Source organism: Triticum aestivum, chromosome 5A (genome assembly GCF_018294505.1).
Source record: "Triticum aestivum cultivar Chinese Spring chromosome 5A, IWGSC CS RefSeq v2.1, whole genome shotgun sequence".
NCBI lineage: Eukaryota > Viridiplantae > Streptophyta > Magnoliopsida > Poales > Poaceae > Triticum > Triticum aestivum.
In genome coordinates, this window is record NC_057806.1 from 34997256 (window position 1) to 35018785 (window position 21530).

General features: G+C 44.3%; 1 protein-coding gene across 1 annotated transcript; it reads left to right on the plus strand.

Moving 5' to 3' along the window:
• The first annotated feature begins 18319 nt into the window (after positions 1 to 18319).
• Positions 18320 to 19687, plus strand: LOC123106458 (phospholipase A1-Igamma1, chloroplastic-like). The gene has a single exon (XM_044528617.1). It carries the CDS (start codon positions 18320 to 18322, stop codon positions 19685 to 19687), a length of 1368 nt encoding a protein of 455 aa, XP_044384552.1.
• The last annotated feature ends 1843 nt before the right edge of the window (positions 19688 to 21530 follow it).

A 21530-nucleotide genomic window follows, 5' to 3' on the forward strand; every position in this document is an offset into this window, starting at 1 on the left:
TTATTTATGGCCCCGAGTTACAAGTTGACCACCAACTCGCAACTAGGGGATGCGTGTGTGTGTGTGGAGGGTCCCCAATTGCATGTCGATAACCGACTTGCAACTAGAGTTTGTGTGGGTGTGTGTGTCTTTTTGTCAAGGGGTCCCCAGTTGCACGTCAAGCATCGACTCGCAACTAGGGTGTGTGTGTCTGTATGTGTGTATTATTTGTGCCCCCCCCCCAAGTTGCAAGTTGAACATCAACTCGCAAGTTAGGGATGTGTGTGTGTCGAGGGTCCCCAATTGCATGTCGATAATCAACTTATAACTAGAGGTAGGTGTGTGTGTCTTTTGTCAAGGGGTCCCTAGTTGCATGTCAAGCATGGACTCGCAACTAGAGGGTGTGTGTCTGTATGTGTGTTTTATTTGTGGCCCCAGTTGCAAGTTGACCATCAACTTGCAAATAGGGGACGCGTGTGTGTCGAGAGTCCCCAATTGCATGTTGATAACCGACATTAGCAATTTTAATTTCATGAACATTTTTTATCTGCATTTTTTGAACTCTTTAATACTTTCGGTGTTTATGAATTTTTAATGCATATTAACATTTTTTTCAAATACAATGATTAATATCTTTTTAGTACGTGTTTTGATGTCTATTTTTTTCATACACAGTGTACATTTTCATATATATCTGAAATTATTCACATTTTAAATAAAACAGGCGGTGGAGAGAAAAACCATTCATAATAAAGTTACATAACAAATATTTAGCTTTCTTTGCTCAGCATAATCTTTTTTCTTAAGGACAGTAGGACACAATCTAGTGAACACAACACACGTACACACTCGTGTGAGTAAACAAATTGTATTTTTTTTTGTAACACACATTTTTTAACACACGTACACACTCATTGATGCGGTCGTGGGTTCATGGGCCTGCCCAAATGGAGCGATGACCTGCTTGAGCGACGCTGGCTCTGTGTTGCCTCTGGAGTCTGGTCAACCCAAAACAGAAAACAACTAACAAAGAAGAAAACAACTAACAAACAAAAAACAACTTAGATGTGACATAATTATGTCACATCTAAATACGTCCTAAACAGACCCTTATTAAAATATCGTAGTTCACCATACGGTTTCATGAGAGGGTGGCGCTGATGTGCCATTTGGAATGGTACCATGTGCGTCATCATTCATTGATCAGAACAAAAAGCATCAACTTAAGAATAAATGACTTCTTATTTAATATCAAAAGTATTTTAAAAATTGTAGTCCTACTGTGCGGTTTCATAAAAACATGTGCCTTTTGGAATGGCAGCATGTGTGTCATCAATCATAATCATTGCTCAGAACAAAAAGATACAGCTACCGTACGGTTTTTAACAATAACAAGAAGAAAGGAGTATCACATGGTCTAGTACTAATACATATATTTCCTGCCAAAAAAATACAAATAGTCTTACATACCTATGAGGTTTTGTGGTAATCTTTTTTACAGATATAGGAAAAGAATTGCAATGGAAGTGACACCAAGGAATCTTTTTCCTAGGGCTTCGTCCCTATCCATGGAAGACTTCCTGTCCGGCAGCTACTTCCCTCTGTTGAGTTTTCTTTTAAAGTGCTCACCGAATGAAAAATGCTCCCTGACTTGAATATATTTCAAATGTTTGATAGTTTTACGACTGTTAAGCTTATTTATTACAAACTGTTGTGAAAATTAAGTATGAATAAAAATGCTATTTATCTGGACCGGGCAAACAAATTAACTCGTGTGTGTCACCTAATGGTTGTTCTATCACCAGTCTTGGCATTTCTATGTTGTAGAAGCAAGAAACTACTATTCCCTTGTACTAAATCAACGACAATTATTAGAGATCGAAGGAAGTATTATTTAATTTGATTTTGAAGTAACAAGAAGTACATGGGTATGCGCTACCCTATGTAGATTGTTGCTACGTACTCCATCATGGCATCATCCATGTTCAAGTGCGAAGGTGAGGTGACAGCCTGGTAGATACTAAGTCAGTAGACCTATTTTACAAATGTTTTCCTCTCTTGATGATCTACTAGTTAACAACGATTTCTGTCCCTGTTGTTGATCTACTTCAGTTTCCCTATGGATTTCTAACAGCCTGTCACGTGAAAGCAGGTCAACTCACCGGTGCGATTACAATAACCCGTAAACATAGTGTTTTTATGTATTTTTGCCCATTTTTGACAGCTCAACTTTAGTATTGACTGCTGGAGATCAAGGTCTTCGTCTCGTAGAGTTTGCCGCTCCGGTCGACGTTTGCTCCGTGGCCACGCTGCTGCTGGGCAGCCTCCGTTTTGTTTACCATTTTGGTTAGGTTGGTTAATTTTATTGAAATGGAACGGACAAGAGGACCAACATGCACTCGTTTTGTATGGTTGGCTTTGTATACATACAAAATCTAACGACAAATGATTCTGTGACAACTTTTCGAAAGAGAAAAGAGGGACTTGCAAGGAGAGTGGCGCCTACAATATTATGTCCCTGGCTAGCTTCCCCCCTTGTGTACTCCAGCCCAAACCAATGGCGGCTGGGTCGTGGTCGTCTCGCATTACAAAAGAAAAGAGAGATATGGACATATGGTGCCTACCATTCTGCCAAAGGCAGGGCGGATGGACTTGCAACTTTGGGCGAGAGTTTTCTTTTATGACAGTACACTTACACATATAAACACATGCACGTAAACGGGAGTTGCAACTTTGATGCGAGAGTTAAGCGTGATATTTCGACACACTAGAGACTCGTTGTGTCATGTACCTGCGCACGTCGCTCAGGCTTTTCTTTTAGAGTACACGAAATCCCGGTCCGGGGTATTCCGAAGGAGCAACCTATTGGTTCACCAAACCCTGACCTAGTGTCACACAGGTCACACGTTCTCTAGGTCTGAAGGGGCAGGTCCAGTGCCCAACTACCGACTCGTCCGAGAATTGCGGTATCGGAGCCGAGCCAAGAATAGCCGTTAGTGGATACCTACCACTTTTCACCGATCAGAGAGGCCCTCGAGAAAATATGTTCACAGGGCCAGAAAGACTCAGTCATAGGAATTTAGACCACCTACACGCTGGTAAATGAAAACCACCTCAACCGGGTCTACCGAATGAAGAAGGCCGCCCCGTTGAAACTATTAACACGCTAAAAGGGCCACCGGCTTTCCCCCGAAAAAGGAAGATCCGCTGCTTACTGCTCACGAAAACATCTGACCTTATGGTCAAGTCATCCGCCTACCTTTCTGATCTCATCCATTTTTCGACCGCATAAAAAGTCATGAGATCAAAAAAAGAAATGAGAATGTAGTTACAAATGTCAAAAAAGTCATTATCTCGTTCTCTTGTTTTTAAATCATGAATTGGATGGTGTGCGTTTCATCAACTATGAACATATTGCATTTTTTGCATGCAGTTTCGAAGTCCAATTACAATAATCCCTACTCGTTGCGAACAACAAGCTAAAGAAGAAACAACACTCCAAACACCTAGAAAAGGAAAAGGCTAATGTCTCACAAATCTATCTAGCGGTCCTGCACCCGCCTTCTTCCAGTCATGCTATTCACTGAAGATAAGCCGACACTTTAACGTAAAATAAGAAGACTTCCTCCATATCAGAACCAGATTTCCTTTTATTATTTAAGTATTTTTTATATATAAGCAAAAGGTATTCCTTCGTCCTTGCAAAAAAATGATTTGTGCTTTGCCAACTAAGGTTAAGTCCCATTCCTGCCAACTGGAAAGTTAGTAATGAAGTAATAATCGGTAAATGACAAGCAGTCTTGCTTGGATGAAAAAAAGTTACAAGGGCTTGATTCGTTTTGTTGCGCCTGCACTACTCCTTAATTTGCTTTTCATCTTTGTTTTCCATAAATGTAAGAAGCCACGTCACCCATGTATGGACCCGCCTGCCAGCATCCACGTTAGCAGTACAATGGGCCCACATGCCAGAATCGTTGACCGATCAAACAACACATCATCACCGAAAAACAATGCTTGGTCCCACATGTAAGCAGACACATCATCATCTCTGGGCCCATATGCCAGTAGTGTTGGTTGGTCAAAACTGACACCGAGTTATTACTAACGGGACCGTCGATGATAAAACCCACGGCGGACCCACATGGAAGCAGCCACGTCAGCAACGGCTAGCTTCACTTGTCAGAATCTTTGACTGGTCAAACCCGCAGACCGATCACTGTTGATAGATTATCGTCACCAAAAACGATCTTAGGTGACAGATTGGCCTATCATAGGTGACATTCTGGTCCATCACCATAAACGCCCATCGGTGACAATTTTGGGTTTGTCACCTAAGACACGATATTGCGTGACGGAGGAAGTGGTACCATCAAGATTTTATTTTCTTATGACGGCGCTTCAGTGACGGTGGGGGTGACACCTCAAAAATGTCACTGTGGTATTTTCCATGACGAAAAATGTTTTTACGTGACACAAGTGAAACATCGCAAAATAGAGCAAATTTTTTAGTGCATGGATTGGGTTGGGTAACCCTTGCAATGAGGCTGACCGTGACTTCTTGTATGCCTCCACGACCATCACAATTGGCACTGGTGCTCGCACACTCTTCTAGGTCACCCCCTGGGTGATGGGACGGAAGCCCAAAGACATCGCACCATTAATCTTTAAGATGTCCAAGAGGGAAAACTGGAAAATTAGGCAAGCCTTGAAGGACGACGTTTGGATATCTAAAGTAAACATGTCCGCCAACTTCGCCATCATGCACTTCAAGTAGTTTCTAGAGCTTTGGGCTACTCTGCATGATTTTCAGCTTCATGAAGACATGGAGGACGACATCACTTGGAAGCACACCACTAGTGGCCTTTACTCGACGATGTCCTCGTACAAAATCTAGTTAATGGGATTGAGATGGCCCCTCATGTTATGCACGGTTTGGAAGGTCTAGGCGCTACCTAAGGTCAAATTCTTCGCTTAGTTAGTTGTGCAAAATCGAGTGTGGTCTACGGATAGGTTGGCTAAGAGGGGGTGGCCGAGCTGTGGCCTTTGCCCTCTCTGTAAGAAAGTGTTGGAATCAGTGGATCACCTTCTATTCAAGTGCAGGTTCACAGTCAAGGATTGGCTGCAGTTAGAACACATTGATTCTTTCACATGGCTCCACCTATGTGGTCCACCAAGGACTGGTGGATTGGGTTCTTCGACGCTTCTGTTCCTAACAGGAAGGCCATGGCCTCGCTTGCAATTTTAACCTCATGGGCCATTTGGAACGAGCAGAATGCTCGTGTCTTTGGCCACAAATGCACGCCACCAATGGTTATTGTTTAGGATATCAAGAAGGACAACGGCTCTATGGGTGGCCGCAGGTGCAAACAAAGTTGGGTTTAATCATGCCATGAGAGTAATTGCCTTTTGTATCTTGGGGTGTTGTAACACAAACAAACTCTATTCTCCTCTTAAGCAAATATGAATTTTTTTGCCTTCGTTTAAAAAAAAGATCACCAAGGTGTGTGACTAGCCTACTGGTAGAGTTCCCCGTCAAAGTTTCTCATTGTTAACTAAGTGTACACCTTTGATAATCCTACATTGTTAGCTAAGTCTAAACCTTCGACACTCTCCAGTTGTACTCCGGGCTTCCAATAGGTTTCATCCTCCTACAACATGGTGTGGAGTTGATGTATCCCGGTGTTACTTACCTCCCACCATAAAAGGTAAGTTGTATTAGTGTAGTTTTCCAGTTTCTTTGGGCTGTTGGCCCTTGTAAATAATTTAAATTGTATTGATTTTAATAAAATTTCAAGGCTATAGGTTTTTTTCCCTATAGTAAATTGTAAAAATAAAAGATGATGTGGAATTATGAATGATGTGTCCATGCCAGCGAGATGAGTGTTTAATATACAACGGCGGGATAATGGATTTGAGTGGGACAACTCTGAGGAAATTTATTTTTGTGTCGAGAGAGGAACCAAAGGATTTGCATCTAGGAGAGGTTGAAGACAACCACAACATCAATCTCGTGGATCTCACATGATGTCTTCAATGTCGCCCAGAGCCACATCGGCGGATGGGGCACGATAGACATACCTAATTTGAACCGTATTTACTCCTATAAGTCGATGTCAGTGTCCCGCATGAGAGAATTTAAATATTTTTTTGCACCAAGTTATTCACAAGTGGCAAATTGTGGTATCCTGGTGTTGTTTACTTCTATAAAGTCAATGTGAAAATTAAGTATGAAAATATATTGCTCGTACTAGACAAACAAATTAATTTGTTTCATCCTATGGTCGTCCTACCTCCTTAGCGTTGTTGTGGAAATAACTTTCAACTAGGGGTATTCTTAGTAGCATGGTTAATGAAATATAAACGGGTGTGTGCCTGATGGCCTTATAGCAAAGGTTTTCATATATAGACAAAGTGGCACGGCATTGGAACAAGTCCAATTTTCTCGTGAGAGCGCGACCTATTTCCTATATGAGGAAGAGTAGTGATCGGTGCATGATACATTTATAACGCGACTGCTTCTGAATTCCCACTACTCCTGATGGTCCGAGCCTTTCAATGTCCCTCGGACTTAAAATCCCGCTACCCTTGAACCTTGCTTCTAAGGAGGGGGGAGTGACTTTCCTCTTGATTTCTATTCAAATAGGATTGAATGGGTCACATGCCCATGGAGGCTATTTATAGCCTAGGGATCCTTGACAAATGAACAATGCTACCATTGTGGTGAGGAGGTGGGAGGGTAAAACATGATAATTTTTAGTCCATGGGTATATGGGCCCATGGTGGGCTAGGAGGGAAATTATGGCCCATGGGACGGAGAATTCCCTACATCATATGAAGGCTTTCCACTTGGACTTGGGTTTCATTGCCTTCATCTTTGACTTTTTTTTTACTTTTTGACCAAGGTGGACTGCTTGGGCCCATGAAATCTTGCTTGAACTTCTGTTGACCATATTTGACTTGTGTTGACCGTCCATGTGGATGCCATGTAGGACTCAAGCGGGACCCGAGTATAATTTAGCTATTCCTCAGCACACCCATCTTCCAATTATATAGTCTAGGCACCAAAAACTATCAAATTATTTGATCAAATGGTAGGCATAGCCCACATGATAGTATAGTGTCATTAATACTAAATTTTGCATCATATAACAAGTAATGATGCCATTTTTCACTTGTTATTTTACTTGTTTTGATCATATCTTATCAAGTATCCATTGTTTTAGTAGAATTACACTGGTCAGGCACTGCACTTACAGAAAAATGAAAATTGTTAGGAAGTTTCAAAATATTCCAAAAAACATAAAAGTAATATGAAATACTGGCACAAGGAGGTGTCCTAGAAGGACAAGGGGTTGCTAGTGGGAGCATGTGGGTTGGTGGCATGAGGTGCCCATGTTGTGCAGCTCGCATAGGAGTCTGCCTTGGCTGCCATTTTTTACAACACGATCTCCCAACTATCATGACATATCTTGATTTTTGACCGCAACGTTCGAGACAAAGCTTGAACGAAAGATCCTCATGGGAAGGCTGGAATCTTCCTCCACCAGTTCTGTGTGGGTGGGGTGGGGGAATTTGGTGTAACTATTATTGTCATCACTAAGACACTGAAGGCAGTGTCAGTGCCATCTACACAATTGTCTCCCTCGACTCCATCGACCAGTGTTGTGCAATCTTTGTACCCATACCCATTCAGAGTGTTGCTTCTTTTATACTAATTGATTGATACTTTACATGTGTTTATTAGTGGGCTATATATTTGTCTATTCAAACCATGAACAAAATCATTATGCCCCAGCTGATAATTTTGTGTGTGGATTATGCATAGTTCATGTAGTCCTCAGAAACATGGGAGGACCCTAATTGACCCGCTTCATCAATTTGCAATTAATTACGGGTTGCTTTAACCCCTTGTGTTGTAATTGCTAATGATATTGTTGCGTCACTTGTATGTCACTACAACATATTTGGGCTTTGATGAGAGCACTATATCATGAAGAGTTGAGGAGGGATGGCCGGAGTGGTAAGAGTTTGTTTTCCAAATCTTCAATTCATGTCATAAGGGGAAGATATTGTTGGGAACGTAGTAATTTTAAAAAAAATTCCTACGCACACGCAAGATCATGGTGATGCATAGCAACGAGAGGGAGAGTGTTATCTACGTACCCTCGTAGACCGGAAGCGGAAGCGTTAGCACAACGCGGTTGATGTAGTCGTACATCTTCACGGCCCAACCGATCAAGCACCGAAACTACGGCACCTCCGAGTTCTAGCACACGTTCAGCTCGATGATGATCCCCGGACTGCGATCCAGCAAAGTATCGGGGAAGAGTTCCGTCAGCACGACGGCGTGGTGACGATCTTGATGTTCTACCGTCGCAGGGCTTCGCTTAAGCACCGGTACAATATTATCGACGATTATAGTGGAGGGGGGCACCGCACACGGCTAAGAGAACGATCACGAAGATCAACTTGTGTGTCTAGAGGTGCCCCCCTGCCCCTGTATATAAAGGAGCAAGGGGGGAGGCCGGCCGGCCCTTGAGGCGCGCCAAGGAGGGGGGAGTCCTCCTCCTAGTAGGAGTAGGACTCCCCTTTCCTAGTCCAACTAGGAAGAGGGAAGGGGGAAGGAAAGAGAGGGAGAGGGAGAGGGAAAGAGGGGCCGCGCCCCCCTCCCCTAGTCCAATTCGGACTCCCCATGGGAGGGGGCGCGTCACCTCCTGGGCTGCTGCCCTCTCTCTCCCCTCAGGCCCACTAAGGCCCAATACTTCCCCGGGGGGTTCCGGTAACCCTTCCGGCACTCCGGTTTTCTCCGAAATCACCCGAAACACTTCCGGTGTCCGAATATAGCTGTCTAATATATCGATCTTATGTCTCGACCATTTCGAGACTCCTCGTCATGTCCGTGATCATATCCGGGACTCCGAACAACCTTCGGTACATCAAAATATATAAACTCATAATGAAACTATCATCGTAACGTTAAGCGTGCGGACCCTACGGGTTCGAGAACAATGTAGACATGACCGAGACACGTCTCCGGTCAATAACCAATAGCGGAACCTGGATGCTCATATTGGCTCCCACATATTCTACGAAGATCTTTTATCGGTCTGACCGCATAACAACATACGTTGTTCCGTTTGTCATCGGTATGTTACTTGCCCGAGATTTGATCGTCGGTATCTCAATACCTAGTTCAATCTCGTTACCGGCAAGTCTCTTTACTCGTTCCGTAATACATCATCCCGCAACTAACTTATTATTTGCAATGCTTGCAAGGCTTATGTGATGTGCATTACCGAGAGGGCCCAGAGATACCTCTCCGACAATCGGAATGACAAATCCTAATCTCGAAATACGCCAACCCAACAAGTACCTTCGGAGACACCTATAGAGCACCTTTATAATCACCCAGTTACGTTGTGACGTTTGGTAGCACACAAAGTGTTCCTCCGGTAAACGGGAGTTGCATAATCTCATAGTCATAGGAACATGTATAAGTCATGAAAAAAGCAATAGCAACAAACTAAACGATCAAGTGCTAAGCTAACGAAAAGGGTCAAGTCAATCACACCATTCTCCTAATGATGTGACCCCGTTAATCAAATGACAACTCATGTCTATGGTTAGGAAACATAACCATCTTTGATCAACGAGCTAGTCAAGTAGAGGCATACTAGTGACACTATGTTTGTCTATGTATTCACACATGTATTATGTTTCCGGTTAATACAATTCTAGCATGAATAATAAACATTTATCATGATATAAGGAAATAAATAATAACTTTATTATTGCCTCTAGGGCATACTTCCTTCAGTCTCCCACTTGCACTAGAGTCAATAATCTAGATTACACAGTAATGATTCTAACACCCATGGAGCCTTGGTGCTGATCATGTTTTGCTCGTGGAAGAGGCTTAGTCAGCAGGTCTGCAACATTCAGATCCGTATGTATCTTGCAAATTTCTATGTCTCCCACTTGGACTAAATCCCGAATGGAATTGAAGCGTCTTTTGATGTGCTTGGTTCTCTTGTGAAATCTGGATTCCTTTGCCAAGGAAATTGCACTAGTATTGTCACAAAAGATTTTCATTGGACCCGATGCACTAGGTAGACACATAGATCGGATATGAACTCCTTCATCCAGACTCCTTCGTTTGCTGCTTCCGAAGCAACTATGTACTCTGCTTCACATGTAGATCCCGCCACGACGCTTTGTTTAGAACTACACCAACTGACAGCTCCACCATTCAGTAAAAACACGTATCCGGTTTGCGATTTAGAATCGTCCGGATCAGTGTCAAAGCTTGCATCAACGTAACCATTTACGATGAGCTCTTTGTCACCTCCATATATGAGAAACATATCCTTAGTCCTTTTCAGGTATTTCAGGATGTTCTTGACCGCTGTCCGGTGATCCACTCCTGGATTACTTTGGTACCTCCCTGCTAGACTTATAGCAAGGCACACATCAGGTCTGGTACACAGCATTGCATACATGATAGAGCCTATGGCTGAAGCATAGGGAACATCTTTCATTTTCTCTCTATCTTCTGCGGTGGTCGGACATTGAGTCTTACTCAATTTCACACCTTGTAACAGAGGCAAGAACCCTTTCTTTGCTTGATCCATTTTGAATTTCTTCAAAACCTTTTCAAGGTATGTGCTTTGTGAAAGTCCAATTAAGCGTCTTGATCTATCTCTATAGATCTTAATGCCCAATATGTAAGCAGCTTCACCGAGGTCTTTCATTGAAAAACTCTTATTCAAGTATCCCTTTATGCTATTCAGAAATTCTATATCATTTCCAATCAATAATATGTCATCCACATATAATATCAGAAATGCTACAGAGCTCCCACTCACTTTCTTGTAAATACATGCTTCTCCTAAAGTCTGTACAAAACCAAATGCTTTGATCATACTATCAAATCGTTTATTCCAACTCCGAGAGGCTTGCACCAGTCCATAAATGGATCGCTGGAGCTTGCATACTTTGTTAGCTCCCTTTGGATCGACAAAACCTTCTGGTTGCATCATATACAACTCTTCTTCCAGAAATCCATTCAGGAATGCAGTTTTAACATCCATTTGCCAAATTTCATAATCATAAAATGCGGCAATTGCTAACATGATTCGCACAGACTTAAGCATCGCTACGGGTGAGAAGGTCTCATCATAGTCAATCCCTTGAACTTGTCGAAAACCTTTTGTAACAAGTCGAGCTTTATAGACAGTAACATTACCGTCAGCGTCAGTCTTCTTCTTGAAGATCCATTTATTCTCAATTGCTTGCCGATCAATGGGGCAAGTCAACCAAAGTCCACACTCTGTTCTCATACATGGATCCCATCTCAGATTTCATGGCTTCTAGCCATTTTCCGGAATCTGGGCTCACCATCGCTTCTTCATAGTTTGTAGGTTCATCATGATCTAGTAGCATGACTTCCAGAACAGATTTACCATACCACTCTGGTGTGGATCTTACTCTAGTTGATCTATGAGGTTCGGTAGTAACTTGATCTGAAGTTTCATGATCATTAACTTCCTCACTAATTGGTGTAGGTGTCACAGAAACTGATTTCTGTGATGTACTACTTTCCAATAAGGGAGTAGGTACAGTTACCTCATCAAGTTCTACTTTTCTCCCACTCACTTCTTTCGAGAGAAACTCCTTCTCTAGAAAAACTCTGAATTTAGCAACAAAAGTCTTGCCTTCGGATCTGTGATAGAAGGTGTACCCAACAGTCTCCTTTGGGTATCCTATGAAGACACATTTCTCTGATTTGGGTTCGAGCTTATCAGGTTGAAGCCTTTTCACATAAGCATTGCAGCCCCAAACTTTCAGAAACGACAATTTTGGTTTCTTGCCAAACCATAGTTCATAAGGCATCGTCTCAATGGATTTTGATGGTGTCATATTTAACGTGAATGCAGCCGTCTCTAAAGCATAACCCCAAAATGATAACGGTAAATCAGTAAGAGACAGCATAGATCACACCATATCTAATAAAGTACGATTACAACATTTGGACACACCATTACGCTGTTGTGTTCTGGGTGGCGTGAGTTGCGAAACTATTCCGCATTGTTTCAAATGTAGACCAAACTCGTAACTCAAATATTCTCCTCCACGATCAGATCGTAGAAACTTTATTTTCTTGTTACGATGATTTTCAACTTCACCCTGAAATTCTTTGAACTTTTCAAATGTTTCAGACTTATGTTTCATTAAGTAGATATACCCATATCTGCTTAAATCATCTGTGAAGGTGAGAAAATAACGATATCCGCCACGAGCCTCAACATTCATTGGACCACATACATCTGTATGTATGATTTTCAACAAATCCGTTGCTCTCTCCATAGTACCGGAGAACGGCATTTTAGTCATCTTACCCATGAGGCACGGTTCGCAAGTACCAAGTGATTCATAATTAAGTGGTTCCAAAAGTCCATCAGTATGGAGTTTCTTCATGCGCTTTATACCGATATGACCTAAATGGCAGTGCCACAAATAAGTTGCACTATCATTATCAACTCTGCATCTTTTGATTTCAATATTATGAATATGTGTATCACTACTATCGAGATTAATCAAAAATAGACCACTCTTCAAGGGTGCATGACCATAAAAGATATTACTCATATAAATAGAACAACCATTATTCTCTGATTTAAATGAATAACCGTCTCGCATCAAACAAGATCCAGATATAATGTTCATGCTCAACGTTGGCACCAAATAACAATTATTTAGGTCTAATACTAATCCCGAAGGTAGATGTAGAGGTAGCGTGCCGACCGCGATCACATCGACTTTGGAACCATTTCCCACGCGCATCGTCACCTCGTCCTTAGCTAATCTTCGCTTGATCCGCAGCCCCTGTTTCGAGTTGCAAATGTTAGCAACAGAACTAGTATCAAATACCCAGGTGCTACTGCGAGCATTAGTAAGGTACACATCAATAACATGTATATCACATATACCTTTGTTCACTTTGCCATCCTTCTTATCCGCCAAATACTTGGGGCAGTTCCGCTTCCAGTGACCAGTCTGCTTGCAGTAGAAGCACTCAGTTTCAGGCTTAGGTCCAGACTTGGGTTTTTTCTCCTGAGCAACAACTTGCTTGCTGTTCTTCTTGAAGTTCCCCTTCTTCTTCCCTTTGCCCTTTTTCTTGAAACTAGTGGTCTTATTGACCATCAACACTTGATGCTCCTTCTTGATTTCTACCTCCGCGGCTTTTAGCATTGCGAAGATCTCAGGAATAGTCTTATTCATCCCTTGCATATTATAGTTCATAACGAAGCTTTTGTAGCTTGGTGGCAGTGATTGAAGAACTCTGTCAATGACACTATCAACAGAAAGATTAACCCCCAGTTGAGTCAAGTGATTATGATACCCAGACATTTTGAGTATATGTTCACTGACAGAACTATTCTCCTCCATCTTGCAGCTATAGAACTTATTGGAGACTTCATATCTCTCAATCCGGGCATTTGCTTGAAATATTAACTTCAACTCCTGGAACATCTCATATGCTCCATGACGTTCAAAGCGTCGTTTGAAGTCCCGATTCTAAGCCGTAAAGCATGGCACACTGAACTATCGAGTAGTCATCAGCTTTGCTCTGCCAGACGTTCATAACATCTGGTGTTGCTCCAGCAGCAGGCCTGGCACCTAGCGGTGCTTCCAGGACGTAATTCTTCTATGCAGCAATGAGGATAATCCTCAAGTTACGGACCCAGTCTGTGTAATTGCTACCATCATCTTTCAACTTTGCTTTCTCAAGCAACGCATTAAAATTCAACGGAACAACAGCACGAGCCATCTATCTACAATCAAACATAGACAAGCAAGATACTATCAGGTACTAAGTTCATGATAAATTTAAGTTCAATTAATCATATTACTTAAGAACTCCCACTTAGAAAGATATCCCTCTAATCCTCTAAGTGATCACGTGATCCAAATCAACTAAACCATGTCCGATCATCACGTGAGATGGAGTAGTATCAATGGTGAACATCAATATGTTGATCATATCTACTATATGATTCACGCTCAACCTTTCGGTCTCCGTGTTCCGAGGCCATATCTGTTATATACTAGGCTCGTCAAGTTAAACCTGAGTATTCCGTGTGTGCAACTGTTTTGCACCCGTTGTATTTGAAAGTAGAGCCTATCACATCCGATCATCACGTGGTGTCTCGGCACGAAGAACTTTCGCAACGGTGCATACTCAGGGAGAACACTTATACTTTGATAATTTAGTGAGGGATCATCTTATAATGCTACCGTCAATCAAAGCAAGATAATATGTATAAAAGATAAACATCACATGCAATCAATATAAGTGATATGATATGGCCATCATCATCTTGTGCTTGTGATCTCCATCTTCGAAACACCGTCATGATCACCATCATCACCGGCGCGACACCTTGATCACCATCGTAGAATCGTTGTCGTCTCGCCAATCTTATGCTTCCACGACTATCGCTACCGCTTAGTGATAAAGTAAAGCATTACAGCGCAATTGCATTGCATACAATAAAGCGACAACCATATGGCTCCTGCCAGTTGCCGATAACTCGGTTACAAAACATGATCATCTCATACAATAAAATTTAGCATCATGTCTTGACCATATCACATCACAACATGCCCTGCAAAAACAAGTTAGACGTCCTATACTTTGTTGTTGCAAGTTTTACGTGGCTGCTATGGGCTTAGCAAGAACCGTTCTTACCTACGCATCAAAACCACAACGATAGTTTGTCAAGTTGGTGCTGTTTTAACCTTCGCAAGGACCGAGCGTAGCCACACTTGGTTCAACTAAAGTTGGAGAAACTGACACCCGCCAATTACCTGTGTGCAAAGCACGTCGGTAGAACCAGTCTCGCGTAAGCGTACGCGTAATGTCGGTCCGGGCCGCTTCATGCAACAATACATCCGAACGAAAGTATGACATGCTGGTAAGCAGTATGACTTATATCGCCCACAACTCACTTGTGTTCTACTCGTGCACAACATCAACGCATAAAACCTAGGCTCGGATGCCACTGTTGGGAACGTAGTAATTTCAAAAACAAAATCCTATGCACACGCAAGATCATGGTGATGCATAGCAACGAGAGGGAAGAGTGTTGTCTACATACCCTCGTAGACCGGAAGCGGAAGTGTTAGCACAACGCAGCTGATGTAGTCGTACGTCTTCACGGCCCGACCGATCAAGCACCGAAACTACGGCACCTCCGAGTTCTAGCACACGTTCAGCTCGATGACGATCCCCGGACTCCGATCCAGCAAAGTATCGGGGAAGAGTTCCGTCAGCACGACGGCGTGGTGACGATCTTGATGTTCTACCGTCGCAGGGCTTCGCCTAAGCACCGCTACAATATTATTGAGGATTATGGTGGAGGGGGGCACCGCACATGGCTAAGAGAACGATCACGAAGATCAACTTGTGTGTCTAGAGGTGCCCCCCTGCCCCTATATATAAAGGAGCAAGGGGGGAGGCCGGCTGGCCCTTGAGGCGCGCCAAGGAGGGGGGAGTCCTCCTCCTAGTAGGAGTAGGACTCCCCTTTCCTAGTCCAACTAGAAAGAGGGAAGGGGAAGGAAAGAGAGGGAGAGGGAGAGGGAAAGAGGGGCCGCGCCCCCTCCCCTAGTCCAATTCGGACTCCCCATGGGAGGGGGCGCGCCACCTCCTGGTCTGCTGCTCTCTCTCTCCCCTCAGGCCCACTAAGGCCCAATACTTCCCCGGGGGGTTCCGGTAACCCTTCCGGCACTCCGCTTTTCTCCGAAATCACCCGAAACACTTTCGGTGTCCGAATATAGCCGTCCAATATATCGATCTTTATGTATCGACCATATCGAGACTCCTCGTCATGTCCGTGATCATATCCGGGACTCCGAACAACCTTCGGTACATCAAAATATATAAACTCATAATGAAACTGTCATCGTAACGTTAAGCGTGCGGACCCTACGGGTTCGAGAACAATGTAGACATGACCGAGACACGTCTCCGGTCAATAACCAATAGCGGAACCTGGATGCTTATATTGGCTCCCACATATTCTATGAAGATCTTTTATCGGTCTGACCGCATAACAACATACGTTGTTCCCTTTGTTATCGGTATGTTACTTGCCCGAGATTTGATCGTCGGTATCTCAATACCTAGTTCAATCTTGTTACAGGCAAGTCTCTTTACTCGTTCCACAATACATCATCCCACAACTAACTTATTAGTTGCAATGCTTGCAAGGCTTATGTGATGTGCATTACCGAGAGGGCCCAGAGATACCTCTCCGACAATCGGAGTGACAAATCCTAATCTCGAAATACGCCAACTCAACAAGTACCTTCAGAGACACCTGTAGAGCACCTTTATAATCACCCAGTTTCATTGTGACGTTTGGTAGCACACAAAGTGTTCCTCCGGTAAACGGGAGTTGCATAATCTCATAGTCATAGGAACATGTATAAGTCATGAAGAAAGCAATAGCAACAAACTAAACGATCAAGTGCTAAGCTAACGAAAAGGGTCAAGTCAATCACATCATTCTCCTAATGATGTGATCCCGTTAATCAAATGACAACTCATGTCTATGGTTAGGAAACATAACCATCTTTGATCAACGAGCTAGTCAAGTAGAGGCATACTAGTGACACTATGTTTGTCTATGTATTCACACATGTATTATGTTTTTGGTTAATACAATTTTAGCATGAATAATAAACATTTATCATGATATAAGGAAATAAATAATAACTTTATTATTGCCTCTAGGGCATACTTCCTTCAGATAAGGACCCTGGAACATAAAATTGTGATTAGATTTTACCTTATTATCTCCCATCTAAGTTGGGTATGCTATTCTGGAGGTATAATCGTAGAGATAAATATAATTGTAGACATGTGTTTCGTGGTATGATAAGCTTTGCCTCCACCCACGCAAAAGCAAACGAATCATGTATGGAAATCAAACAAGTATGAAATCCATTAATTAGACATGTATTCCTACACCCTCGAGAACACTTGTACTCCCTCTGTTAAAGAAATATAAGAGTGTTTAGTTCACTCACTAAAGTAGTGATCTAAACACTCATATATTTCTTTACGGAGGGAGTATTTGGTAAGTGCACTTTCTAGCTTGTTATTGAGTTGAACTTGAGTGCTAGCATATCTTTGATCGTTATTTATTTATTTGCAACTCTGCCTGAAGCAAAATAGTACTCATAGGGTCTGAGCAATTGCAGTTCATTCCAAGCTATTTCTACACACCAATCCCCCCCCCCTTCCTCAATGTGTTCAACGCTCATTGAAAAGACAAATGTACCTCCTATACTTGTGGGTATCACTCATCTTCACGGAGACGACACCTCCATGTCGTCATCGCATTAATTTGTTGAGTAGTCCTATGCTATCCAATCTGACTCTCGAGTTAAGCTCTTCCTATGCTCACCAATGTGGGGGCGTCCGTTGATTCTGGATGAGGATAGGAGGTCCCCCTTGGCCATAGAGTTCGGCGACACAATACGACAATTGCACTAACATTGTCGTAGGCGACGAAGGCTTGTTCCCGTCTCCATGAACCAACCACTTTATCTTAAAACGACATTGTTTCTCCTCCTTTGTACCAGCGAGGTCATCAGCGAAGCTGCGCCTTTCTTCTTTTTGCTCGTTCATGTTAATGGATTGTAAGTTATATCTTTCACTGATTGAGGTTTAACGAATTTACAGTTCCTGCTAGCAGTAATGCTCTATGTCCAAAGAGAGGTATATTGCGCTCGAGTAATGCTAGACACACGGGCTGATGAATACGGATTCAACTGTCTTTGATTAGCTGGCATAGTTTGATTGGAGGTTAAGGAGGAAGCAGGGCCCACCCCCGTGAATATTTTTTTGGGGGGGGGGGGGGGGTTAATTAGTGTAAAGATCCCCGTAATCCACCCATGATTTTCCGTTTGTCACCGAACTTGAAAATCATGATTCACAAAAAAAAACTTGAAAACCGTGCAGCTTGGTCACTGAACTTGGTAAATAAAACAACAAATATGCCAAGTGGTATGATGCTACTGCGTTTCGTCCATTATTTTTTGTGACCTTCTCATCGCCGGCCGTCTTCTTTCTGGGCCGCCGTTCCGTTGACCTCGGGACCAAGTGGATCTGAGCGACGACTCACCCCGCCGGTAGGTGCTTGCCACTGGCTACCTAGTAGTATATGCCTATATCTACTTCCGTACCACGACCATGCACAGGCAGAGCCGCGAATGCAATACAACTCAACACGGCCGATCTTGAGCGCCGGCGAGCGAGCCCTGCCCGTCGATGTCGATCGCCGGTCGTAGCCTGGCCGCCGTCTTCAAGCGCCTCCTCCAGTTCACTGTCATCTCTGTTGCCATAGCTGTTGCCGTGCAGCCTCTGACGTCCTCGCTGCCGCCTCCTGTCGACCCTCACGCTAAGCTCGCCCGTGGCGGCGGGTGGGATGCGGCGCTCCTCGACCCGCTCGACGCCGGCCTCCGCTCGGAGATACTCAGGTATGGCGACCTCGCGCAGGCCACCTACGACGCCTTCGACGGCCGCCACTGGTCCAAGAACTGCGGCACCTGCCTCCACGGCCTCCGTCGCATGCTCCCGGCCCTCGGGCTCGCCGGCCACGGGTACGTCGCCACCGCGTTCATCTACACAACCTGCGACGTCGATATCCCCCGGTGGCTCATGGCGCGGCTCCACGCCGACGCCTGGGACGACCACGCCAACTGGGCCGGGTACGTCGCGGTCGGCGGCGCGGAGGAGGCCAGCCGGGTCGGGCACCGGGACGTCGTCGTCGTGTGGCGCGGCACGATGGCGGCAGAGGAGTGGTTCATGGACCTGAGGACGGGCCTCGTGCCGTTCGACGCCGCCGACGGCGACGGCGCCATGGTGGCCGAGGGGTTCCACACCTTGTACACGTCCAGCAACGCCGGGACCAAGTACGGCGCGCGCAGCGCCCGTGACCAGGTCGCCGACGAGCTCAATCGGCTTGTGGACTACTTCGGGAAGCGCGGCGAGAAGGTCCACGTCACCTTCACGGGGCACAGCCTCGGCGGCGCGCTGGCCCTGCTCTCCGCCAGGGACGCCGCGGCGGCGCACCCGGGCGTCCCCGTCCGCGCCGTCACCTTCTCCGCGCCGCGCGTCGGCAACAGGGCCTTCTGCGACGGGCTCTCGTCGCGCAACGTCAGCGTCCTGCGCGTCGTCGTCAACACCGACCTCGTGCCGACCGTCCCCCGGACAGCTCTCGAGGCCTCCGTCTCCGGAGTGCTGGGCGGCCTGTGGGCGCTGGTTGGACTCCGGCAGGCGTTCGAGTACGTGCACGTCGGCCACGAGCTCGCGTTGAACGTCTCCAAGTCGCCGCACCTCAAGGACTCTCACGACCCGGTGGGGTCTCACAACCTGGAGCTGTGCTTGCACCTGCTGGACGGCCACGAGAGCGCCGCCGGCGAGTTCCGGCGGGAGGACGGTGCGCCGCGGCGTGACGTGGCGCTGGTGAACAAGCGTTCGGCGATGCTGAGCGACACGGAGGGCATTCCGGAGAAGTGGAGCCAGATGGCGAACAAGGGGCTCGAGCGCGACGGCTCCGGCCGGTGGGTGCTGCCGGCGCGGGAGCGCGACGACATGCCGGCGAACGACGTGCTGCCGCTGTCGGAGCTGGACTAACGCGTCCGATGATCTACCTGTGTGTGCTACTGCTCTTAAGTGTCAATTTGCTTAGTGTGATGATGTATTGATGTGTTAGTAATTACTAGTTTGTTCGTAAACTGTACATTTGCAAGCTTCTTAATTAGGGTAAAACAATTATTTTACTCTGAAAAAACTAAAATTGCAACCGTGAATCCAGTGTTTTGATCATAATCAGAAAAACTGCAATTTAACTCCCAACACCAATTTGTTCACCATGTCATATTGGCCCAGTTTTTTTGGTTGATTCTCCTATAATCTTGAGAACCCAGTTCTTTTGGTCGATTCTCAAGATTCTGGGAGAATCGTCCAAAAAAATTGGGTCATTATCTTTTATGGAGAGATGCCACTAGCAAAACATCCTGGCCCATTATTACTTTCAATCTTGATTTTTCAAAAAAAAAAAACTTTCAATCTTGATCAACTTTCTTTTAATTTCAGTTACAATCTGAATTTTAGTTTCTTTTGTTGCAATCACTAAAACATCATATCATCCTAGTGCAAAGTAGGGAGATAATATGGGTAAGACCTGTTCAAGGGGTTGTAAGTCCTGCCTTTCTCAACAACTTGGCAATGAACAAGATCCTTGAGGATGTTGTCCTAAGCAACCTCTTAAACAGTGTCTGTATCAGGCTCTATCATGAACAAGGAAAAGTACCAGCAAGTAAAGACAAAGGCATACGATAAACAACAAGCATTGCAACTCAAGCATGGATGATGCATTGCATTTTAAAAGGTTTGAGGTGATCCAAAACTAAGCTAGACATTTTTAAATGGAGGTAGAAATCCAAAGTACGGAGGGATCCAAAGTGAAACTCCATGTGCATGTTAAGATTATAGTTGACTTACTCCTGGTCAGTGGGTTAAAGTTGTTTAAACATGCATGCGAATGTCATATTCAGATTCTTCACATTTTTCTGATGAAAATGCATATATTATTTACATGAATTGGAGTTAGGATGAAAATGTTATGCTTTATGCAAATTTAAAGGGTTTTTATGCAAAATAGTTAGTGCACAAAATGTAAAGTGCTCAAATAAGGGAGGTTGTTATGACGACAATTGGCATATTTTCACTTAGAATTAGGTGTCTTCCAATCAATTTTCAAAATATCCTTCTTTTTGAGAAACTGGGTGAAACAATAATCCTAGAACTACAGACCCTAATGGACATTTTACGAATCCTCTACACTAGTTATCCCACACGTAGAATCCGTAAAAACTTTTCATGGCTCTAGCATAACTCCTGGTGAAATCAAGCAAAAGGGGCGCGCACGGGGTAAAATTCAGAAAATCTCACATCTATTATTTAGAAATAAGGAATAAAAGTGATGAAAAATCTACTCATCATCTGACCCAAAAGTTTCGGGCTATCTATATAACAGTGAGACATCAGTGAATTTGAGGACCCTCTCTCATATATTTTGGTTATGTTTGTGGGAGCACTTTTGTGTGTGTATGTGCAGTTAATTCCCACAGTACGTTAAAGGTGCACCCCCTCTTAGTAGTGTAGTTGGTTAAGGGCATATATGCTCTTTCACAGTCTTTGCACGTTGCGACTTTACCTCGTGCCTCGTGACAGACGGCGAATGCCTTCTCCTCCTTTGCATATGCGGCGTGATGATTGGCACACGACTCTGAGTGGGTCTGTGAGGATTGAAGAGCAGAGAGCACCCCTCCCACTTCTTTGCTTTGGCAGCCACACATGCGACACACGCCTCCTTTCCCTTGGTGGCAGCGACCTCCTCTGCATGGTAGCAACATGGACGCCATCTAATGGGGAGGGCAGGATGTTGTGTCGGTTGTTGTGGGAGATGCCGGTG

What these genes read in the sequence shown, in the direction of transcription:
- LOC123106458 (XM_044528617.1), top strand. Translation starts at nt 18,320, where the DNA reads ATGTCGATCGCCGGTCGTAGCCTGGCCGCCGTCTTCAAGCGCCTCCTC.